This window comes from Orussus abietinus, unplaced genomic scaffold (genome assembly GCF_000612105.2).
Source record: "Orussus abietinus isolate OABI.00-Male unplaced genomic scaffold, Oabi_2.0 scaffold175, whole genome shotgun sequence".
Classification (NCBI taxonomy): domain Eukaryota; kingdom Metazoa; phylum Arthropoda; class Insecta; order Hymenoptera; family Orussidae; genus Orussus; species Orussus abietinus.
Genome location: NW_019394327.1, coordinates 1 through 9,228, shown reverse-complemented (window position 1 = coordinate 9,228; position 9,228 = coordinate 1). Strand labels below are relative to the sequence as shown.

General features: G+C 31.2%; 2 protein-coding genes across 4 annotated transcripts; both read right to left on the bottom strand.

Annotated features, from left to right (window-relative positions):
• Window positions 1-464: 464 nt before the first annotated feature.
• LOC105703023 (thioredoxin domain-containing protein 5 homolog) lies at window positions 465-4,280 on the bottom strand. 2 transcript variants are annotated; one of them, XM_012431077.2, is made up of 6 exons: window positions 4,173-4,280; window positions 3,766-4,004; window positions 2,933-3,082; window positions 2,710-2,818; window positions 2,353-2,643; window positions 465-1,867 (listed from the first exon to the last, which is right to left on the bottom strand). In XM_012431077.2, the coding sequence occupies exons 2-6, from the start codon at window positions 3,906-3,908 to the stop codon at window positions 1,403-1,405; spliced, it is 1,158 nt and encodes a 385-aa protein (XP_012286500.1). In that variant the 5' UTR covers window positions 3,909-4,004; window positions 4,173-4,280; the 3' UTR covers window positions 465-1,402. The 2 variants fall into 2 exon arrangements, with proteins under 2 accessions (XP_012286500.1, XP_012286499.1); XM_012431076.2 differs by having other exon boundaries at window positions 3,766-4,105; window positions 4,173-4,269.
• Window positions 4,281-5,065: 785 nt separating this feature from the next.
• Window positions 5,066-9,214, bottom strand: LOC105703017 (leucine-rich repeat-containing protein 40). 2 transcript variants are annotated; one of them, XM_012431061.2, is made up of 11 exons: window positions 8,920-9,214; window positions 8,469-8,662; window positions 8,199-8,402; window positions 8,004-8,127; window positions 7,296-7,465; window positions 6,793-6,935; window positions 6,497-6,697; window positions 6,100-6,432; window positions 5,834-6,019; window positions 5,505-5,644; window positions 5,066-5,387 (listed from the first exon to the last, which is right to left on the bottom strand). In XM_012431061.2, exons 1-10 carry the CDS (start codon window positions 9,065-9,067, stop codon window positions 5,539-5,541), a joined length of 1,809 nt encoding a protein of 602 aa, XP_012286484.1. In that variant the 5' UTR covers window positions 9,068-9,214; the 3' UTR covers window positions 5,066-5,387; window positions 5,505-5,538. The 2 variants fall into 2 exon arrangements, with proteins under 2 accessions (XP_012286484.1, XP_012286485.1); XM_012431062.2 differs by lacking the exons at window positions 7,296-7,465; window positions 8,004-8,127.
• Between the last annotated feature and the right edge of the window lie 14 nt (window positions 9,215-9,228).

Genomic DNA, 9,228 nt, shown 5'->3' with positions numbered 1-9,228 from the left:
TGATATTCTGTGCATTTTCTTTCATTACTATAATGTTTCATACTATTATGATGAAAGGTTCGTTAGTATACACCGGAAATCTCAGTAAATGGTATTCTTAAGAAGCGGCGAGGCAAGGTGATGCGAGTAGTTTCGTGTGTTACGAATGAAATCGTTTCACATGTTCTTGTGCAATTTTCATTATGTCAGTGTTATAAATAATTACACGGTAATGTGAGATATAAACACAGTAAGTGTGAATAAAAGACTGTAACTGTAAGCAGTTCGAAGCTGGTGGCTTCTTTCTAATTGACTTCTTCGGGTATTAATTATGACGTAGTTCATGTACATACCTTATGTAAAGTAGTTGTAAATGAACTTAGTGTATAATGTATTGCGTATTTATGTAATATATATTTGACGCCTCTTATCTCGATCCCAGTACCTTACTCGAAAACCCTTTGGTTCTCTTAAAGTAAAACATGTTGATTTTTCTCAGTTTATTGTTACAGGGTAACGTATAGACCAACCCAGCAATATTAGAAAGTCGCTTTAATGATGAATCATGAGTTACAGATGCACACATATCATTTCACTCTTCATAGAATGAGTATATCGGTATAAGATCAAAGTTGTGTTTTCAAAATTTCTGATCAACAATATGATAACATACCGCTTAAATTCGAATGATTTATAATGCCAGGAAAGAAAGTAATCATATGAGTGTCATAAAACTCCATAACGAATGAAATGTCATTTGATAACATGTCTTAATTTTCTTTTATAGATGGTAAGTACAAATAAGAAAAATTACTTCCGTACCGATTTGTTAAATGTGACGCACCATTATCAGTTAGTAATTGTTCCAATACGTTAAAATATTCGCGTGTCTAAGTTTCAGGAAGCTTTTTTACATTAATCCAGAAAATCAATGAGAAACTTAATAAAATGAATTTTGCATCCTCCGAATATTATTAGACCACACCCTGTAGAATTACATTTGCATTATAAGGTTTAATTATGAGTTTCTGCGAGGTAATTATTAAATATGCACAAAATATAAGATAAAAGGCAAGACACAAGAATACAAATTTAATTACATTTTGAGGCATGTAATCATATTGTTAATCATTTGCAGATTTCATAAATCACCAATAGGAAAATACTAAAAATAAATTTTTTAAAAATGAACGGTACATTTTTTAACACAATGGTAAGCATTAAAAACTCGTTATAAACATGTTAACATTTAGCAGACCAGTTAAGTGCAACGCTGAATAAGGATAATTCATAACACATATAATCAGATTCAATTAGACTCAACTATTATATGAAACGTTTTTTTTTAAATGTATTTATACTTCCCATGAGTATTGACTTATCAAAGTATAATGAAAAATTATTACAACAAGAAAATGAGTAATCACAGTTCGTCGTGAGATTGGATATGCTTCATGACAAATTCATATAAGTCGTCAAGGCGTCGTGAACCATTGTATTCGGTTACTTTCTGACCATCACGATATAAGAATAAAGTCGGAAAACCATCGACTTCTTGATCACTGCACAATTTTTTGCTAGCATCCATTGTGCAGTCTACTTTGACAATGTTGACATTCTCATTGCTCAAAAACTTTTTACCAAGTTCTTCCCAGGTAGGTGCCATTCTTTTACAATGGCCACACCAAGGTGCAAAGAATTTAATAAAAGAAATTCCTTTTTCTACACCATGTTCAAAGTTGTCACCAGTTAACGTCATGACAGAATGAATCGTGTCATCATCGGTGTCATCTTTTTTATCAGTGGTTTTATCCTCACTTTTCCCAAGCATCATGGAAACATAGGATTTTAATTGTTCGTGACCACGTTCACCTGTATACTTGTCCACCTGTTATGCAAAAGTAAAAGACTTTTACCCATAAACATTCGTATTAACCATTGATCATAACAATATTTCTAACCTCAAATTTCAAACTTCTACACTTCAGAACATATTTGTTACCCCAGAGTATAAATTAGTATATGTTTATTATATATCTATGCAATTTAAGTCAATTAACAATACCTGTAATACCAAAACACTATTGGGGTCTTATTTGAAAAGGAATCTATCAGAAACTAATGATAGCACAGACATGGCTTCTACTCAATAAGAGTTTGCGTTGTTCACTATCCAGCTGTAAAAAATCTTAAATATTCCAAAACTAAAATTTTTTACTGTAGTATTTAAATGCTTGTTTATGTTTTGGATGCAAAGTGCCATAAATTCATGACCTGATTGTAAAATTAACACATTATGAAAATATTTTATAAATAACTTAAAAGATAAAATATCCTTATTAATGTTTACACTGAAACATAATTCCACATTACTTTTTTTCCATCTTCAATCCATAGCAATGTTGGATATCCTTTAATGTCGAACTGGCCACATACTGAGCGATGTTGAGTGCAATCAACTTTTGCAATACTAACAGAATTATCATGACGAAAACTATTGGCAAGTTCATCCCAAGTAGGGGCTAGCTTTTGACAATGACCACACCAAGGTGCATAAAACTTAATGAAGTGTTGACCCTTGACCACATGATCGTCAAATGTGTCTTCCGTTAGCTCAATCAACCCATTAATGGCTTCTGGAGATGAAGGGTCAAGTTCCTCCTCCTATAATGATCATTTATTTAAGAACTGAAAGAGAAAATAAAATGATACAGGGAATTGAATCATAACCTTTGGAACGCTACCCAGTTGCTCATTGATAAAAGCAGTTAAGGAAGGTAAATCTCGAGTTCCTCTAAACCGACTTCCCTTTTTCTCACCAACTTTGAAGAACTTGAGTCTGCAACATGATGAATGTTCTTACAAATTCACTATGTAACCCTTACACTTACACAAGAAATTTTGAAGTAGTGTTTCTCATTGAAAAAAATATAAGTGATGAAATTGAACATACGTTGGATAACCTGTTACATCATGTTCAGAACATATAGCATTATCTGTAGTGCAATCAACTTTAGCTATTCGAACACGACTATCTTCATCTTCATGCAACATTTCCGCTAATTGTTCCCACGTAGGACTTAATCTTTGGCAGTGTCCACACCTGAAGGACAATAAAATCATTCATTTGCAATTGAAAGAACAGTATTTTACATACATGAATGAATGATCACTGAAACTTAGCAATGATAATCAAAAAGTAAAAGATTCAGTAAGCATTGTAACAAAATGAAATATATTCTAAAAAATGTATTTAAATAAGCCAGTTGAAAATGCAGTTGTTATGAATACAAAGCAAATTGACATACCTATACTAAATAATCCTAGAATTTAGCTACAAACTAATGAAATATAATCCACTGATTCATAATGAAATGTTACAGATATAAAGATAATAACAAATATCTTTTAAAGAATACTGAAATATATTGTACACACTTTTGAGGATAGGAGGTTCAAATCGAAATCTTATCACATACTGAAATACAATACTATGCTGTGGGCGTTGACAGAAGATAACTGAGACACTTTGGTTGATGTAATGAATTCAAATTAAAATTAAATAAAAATAATAAAATTTATAACTAAATCATCAATGAATGTGATATTTCATTTTACAAATTCCATGGAAAAATGCCCTTTACGATGTTCATTAATTATAAAAATAACGGGTTATTACCCATAACACACTTATGCAACATGTATCCATTGCTATACTTGTTAGATTCATAATACTTTCAGTCACGACTGAAAATTAATTTTCTCTTAAGATTGAAAACTACTCACCAAGGCGCGTAAAACATGACAAAATGATTTTTTTTTGGTACTTCAATTGGGAATGTTTCTTCATTATATTGCAATGTGAATTCTCCATCTTCGTGCCCAAATACCAGTTCAATAAAGGCAAGAAGGAAAATAAAGTTCTTCATAGTGAATGTTGTTAAATTAATGATTCAGTTTTCAAATCCTGCTACCGTTAGACCATCAACAATAGGCAGTATGCACAGCTTCCCTTCAGTAGTAATCTATGCCAACAGTAGAAAAGTGAAAATCATCCGACGCAAACCGCGTTTTTTATGCCATTTTAAAATATCTCATGAATGAATCCTCTCACTGTTTGGCAAACCTTTTACAAATAAATCTTAAATGTACATTTATCCCGACAATATAGGTATTAGCGTTAGTCTATTTACCGAATCAATCCTATTTTTACTATCACTATTTCACCTACGAATCGAAAACATCAAATCCGCCCTCCACACGATCCATTTTTATACGCCGACCATAGATATAACCCAAAAGGCAGATTTAAATCTCATCTATAGCAACGGCTTCACGATTTCAGAGCAATCTGTAGGAAACCACGAAAGAGGAACTAAAAATTAAATATGGCAGCAGGAGCTTTCTATCAGCTACTACTTGCTGCTACCAGAGATCTCTGCTGCCAGAAACCGATGAATTCCGAGGAGACATCGGAATTCATCGGCAAACCGAATTCTACTTTTAAATGGAAAAAAACGCCAATTCACATGGTTATTTCAATTTGTTTCAATTGAAAAAATGGGATTGTCAATATTCTACAGACCAATAAATTTCCCTAATTGTATATAGATACAAATTATTAGTGATATTATTTTCAAATTCCTAAAACTTGTCAATCATAAAAAGCTGGTAATCATTGGATATACGTTAACTTTATATAATAAACAAAACAAATTCAATAAACATATGTATTTCAATGTTTTAAATTCGAGAATTAATTTTCATTTTCATTCTTAAATTGATATAGTTTAAACCCAAATAAACAATTTACATAAATGCAGCAGAAGTAAAAGCCTTTGGCATTGAAATTTGCAAGGTTTAATTCACTTTTATAATTTCTTTATACTCTTCATTCTGAAAAAATAATTGAAGAATATGATACGTTAGGATTATGGAATATTTTGTATTGACTTTTTACATAAATATATCTACAAACTTATAATACGTAAATCAAATAAATAACTTATGTATGTAAATCAAATTACATAAGATGTACTACAGACATTGACTAGTATAATTTACTTAATACTGTGTATATCTCATTCCATCTACAATACATTTCGATCCAGAATTGTAATTGTTTCGCGATGAACAAAAAACTCAAATATTGCAGAACATTCAAATTCTGACAAAATTGAAACTTAAGCTATCTCTTAAGTGATCTCTTATTTTCCTGTGATTAGTTTGTGCTGTTACTATCACATTTTTCGCACATATATGTATATACAAATATTGTATAATATATTCACAATGATCACAATGATGTATATAATCCACAAGACAAACCATATTTTTCCATCACTTCTTTCTCATTATCTCATGATCTATAATTTGATATTTCTCTGGCATATTAACATTAATTTAAACTGCAAAGGAAAAAAGGTATAGTTGTAGCTGTATAAAAAATACAACAGTTCAAAATAAATTGAGCATGTAACTTATATTGCAAAAATGAAAGATATATAAAATGTAATTCTGCTTACGTCTCAACAATCTGCATACAGCTATACCATATCGTTATGTTGGAATTCGATCTCGTAAATAAGCCAAGATTTCATCGGTACCCTTCATTAACGTTGCATGTCTTGGTAATTTAAAACAGTTTCCAGATATTATAAGTGTCCTAAAAAGGAATCACGCAAATGACTTCAGTTTTATAACATTAATATACTGTCGAGATGATTTTTAATCTTAAGACAACACATAGGAATTTGTGACATTTAGATAATTAGGCTCAATCACATACTCTTGAAATCATCAGTTTCAAATATTAAATTGCCGTTAATATAGTTTTTCATGCAATCACAATTACCTGAGATTTTTTAAATTACCAAGTTCCGGTGGCACGAACCCAATATTATTATTAGAAAGATCTAAGGTAGCAAGTCTTTTCAACTGGGCCAAAGAGGCAACATCGATTTCAATTATTTGATTTGTATCTGCAAGTAATATTTCTAAAGCATCTATTGTGTAGAGGCAATCAGGTACTTTCGTAAATCTGGAACATTAATACGTTATTTAATAATAAAAACAGAAAGTTTACAAATTATACGAATCATTTCATGTTCGTATGTGTACCTGTTGAATGATATATTAATTTCCCGCAAGAACTTAAGCAAGCTGAAGCTGTCGGGTAATGATGACAATTGATTGTTGCTTAAGTCTAAATGTTGAAGGTGTTTAAGATTTTCACCAATCCAATCAGGTATTAATGATAACTGATTATGCGATAGCTTTAAATCTGTTACCGTAGCAATTATTCGTAATTTATTTTGCAAAATACACAATTTGTTTTTGCTCAAATCGATACAAGTCACTTGAGCTTCTATTGCATCATCAAAGACTGTTTCTGGAATGTTACGAAGGTTTCGAGATGTAAGACTCAGTAGTTTTGTTCTTTTCATACAATACCTGAAACATTATATTGGTATCGATAACATACCCTTTCAACGGCAATTTCATATTGTATACATACTTATCAGGAAAGGTACTATCATCAGTGCCTAATAACGGAGACAACCTCGATTCAGAAGAAATTGGAATTATATTTTGTCTCAGATGTCGTAGCACTCTTGAGGTACCACATTTTATTATATCTCTTCTAACATTTTTTACTTCATTTCCTTCAATTATAAACACTTGTAAATTGGGCATTATACTGATGCAAGTAGGAACTCTAAAAAGACCATTTATTCTATTCTGTTGATAACTTCCAACTTCAGTGTATAATTATTAACAATAAATATGATTAACACTAAACAGGCAACTTACATAGATATATTGTTACAAGATAAATCAAGGTGTTCTAAATTGAGCAACTGTATAATTTCTTCAGGAATGACTTCAATATTATTATTTCCTAATGTCAGAGCTCTTAATTTCCCCATACTTTCCAGAGAGGGAACATTTATCTCCTGCAAAATCCACCATTAAAAGAAAATTATACTGAGTGATTCTTTTAACAGTGACTGAATCTAACAAGTATTAATAAAAAGGTGCCTGTGAATGACATCAATATTTGCAAAATTATTGAAGTAATAAGAAAATTGTCTGAGAACAATAAACATGTATTATAGAAAGTTGTAATTAAAATCATTTTGAGTGAAAAGTCAATTATTTCATTAATATAATGACAGTAAAATATGTTGCCTATTGTATAGTGTCTAATAGGAAACAACAATACTGCAAAATAACAAAAACAAACAAATAAATCCTGATGACATATAAGTGAAATAAATTCAGAAATTATAATGAACACATCAGTTATTACATACAGTAATGCAGTTATTAGCCAGGTGAAGCTCACGTAATGCTATGCAACCAGTTGTATCAGGGAAGATTCGTAAATTATTTTCTCGGAGAACCAGTACTTCCAATTTTCGTAATTCCCCAAAAGGTGGCAGAATTTCCAAATGATTGAAGCTCACATCTAATTTCTTTAATCCTGTACAAAAGTACACAGTTTGTGAACCTGTTCTCCAGAGAACTACAACCTTTTGTCAAAATTCAACAAGCATCATGCATAAACGTATCATATAAAGTATTTCAAAAATACTTTATATATTACATTTATTATCAATAAACTGATTTTTAGTTTCCTCATTAACAAATTGCTGAATATTTGTGTAACCATTTCATAAGTAATATTAATTAAACATAAACTTGTACAATAATAGTTCTCACTAGTGCATTACAGAATTTACATATTCCAAAAGTTTTATAATAAAAGAGTTAACACATTACATCACACTAAATACAAACACATATAAATTATCATGGGACAATGAAGTAACACTACAGTTAGATCTACTTAACCCCTTACCATGCAATTTAAATTGGTACTGCAGATTTATGTGATGAGTCTTATTCGCCATTATATGGCAAGAGGTTAATATTTGGTGCATGCTAGTGGTTAACTACACTACGTGCGAGCATATAAATATTTGTACACATCACTTAGTTTTTGTGATTCCAAAACACACCTCGCATGCTCATTATATCTGGTGGTAACTCTTTCAGCTTATTGTGGCTCAAATCAAGAGAGACCAATCGTACCAGATACCCCATTCCGACAGGCAAGTTGGTTAAGTTGTTACAGGAAATATTCTGAATAAACAGCATAGAGAAAGATTTATCATAGAGCCCCAGAAACAAAAAAATGTTATAAAATATGTTACCATATATTCCAACATAATTAAATCTCCTACAGCAGCATCCAGTTCCTTTAAGGCATTATTATGTAAATCCAAATAACGTAGTTCATATAAATTAAAGAAATTTGACGGAAGGGTTTCCAATTTATTGGTTGACATATCAAGTTTTTGTAACTTGTTTAAATTACCCATCTCTGGTGGCACTGTTTCCAACAGATTGTCATGTAACTAAAACAATTAATTAAGAATGACACAGACTGATGTTCCTTCCATTTAAGAAAATATATAACTTACATCCATATTACAGATTTCAGATAATAGTTCAATTTTTGAGTCTAAATAAATTAAGCTGTTACAGCTCAAATTTAATGTTTTCAGTGGTTCTTGTTCCCACCATCTTTCGCCTTCATTTTGAGAATCCCAAGCAACATTAACATGTTTCATTTCTTCATCTGTCCACTCGTGTATATTCCATACTCTAAGAGGTACTAAAACATTGTTTATTTTTGGAAAGGTTCATTTTCTAATCTGGTAAATTTTTATTGAGTAAAGAAATCTCCGAAATTCTCTCTCTCTCTCTCTCTCACTCTCTCTCTCTATCTCTCTTAACTCTTCATCATTTTACTCTTAATATTTAAACATACTAAAATAAATAAAAGTGTAACACATCTCTTACATAATTCTTATGACGTAATGATACATTATAATTGTAAATTAATCTAAATGATGGACCCAAGAAAATTACCAGTAGCCAAGCCGCGTGATGATAAGTTCAATTGGCCAGTTTTTCTTGCACTGATAATCATTTCACTCGATAATTCTGAATTGTCATCACATTTCGTGCGAGGTTTAAACACCGACTGATGATTAATCTTCTTTCGAGTAGAGTTCATTTTAACAATATGTCCGTACTTGTTTATAACAATGAAATGATCCTAACCTTCTCGATTAATAACACAACCAAACACGTTTTGCCGTGTGCCACTGCAGGTACGGTGTGTATGTATGTATGTACAGAGATGAGTTGGGAGATTGCTCACGGGCAGGGTCGCGC

What these genes read in the sequence shown, in the direction of transcription:
- LOC105703017 (XM_012431061.2), bottom strand. Translation starts at nt 9,067, where the DNA reads ATGAACTCTACTCGAAAGAAGATTAATCATCAGTCGGTGTTTAAACCT. An exon ending in TAATTATGTTGGAATATATG is followed by an intron (nt 8,128 to 8,198) that starts GTAACATATTTT and finishes CTGTTTATTCAG; the next exon opens with AATATTTCCTGTAACAACTT. An exon ending in GATAGTACCTTTCCTGATAA is followed by an intron (nt 6,433 to 6,496) that starts GTATGTATACAA and finishes ATAATGTTTCAG; the next exon opens with GTATTGTATGAAAAGAACAA.
- LOC105703023 (XM_012431077.2), bottom strand. Translation starts at nt 3,908, where the DNA reads ATGAAGAACTTTATTTTCCTTCTTGCCTTTATTGAACTGGTATTTGGG. An exon ending in GTCATGTTTTACGCGCCTTG is followed by an intron (nt 3,083 to 3,765) that starts GTGAGTAGTTTT and finishes ATTGTCCTTCAG; the next exon opens with GTGTGGACACTGCCAAAGAT. An exon ending in AACTGGGTAGCGTTCCAAAG is followed by an intron (nt 2,644 to 2,709) that starts GTTATGATTCAA and finishes TGATCATTATAG; the next exon opens with GAGGAGGAACTTGACCCTTC.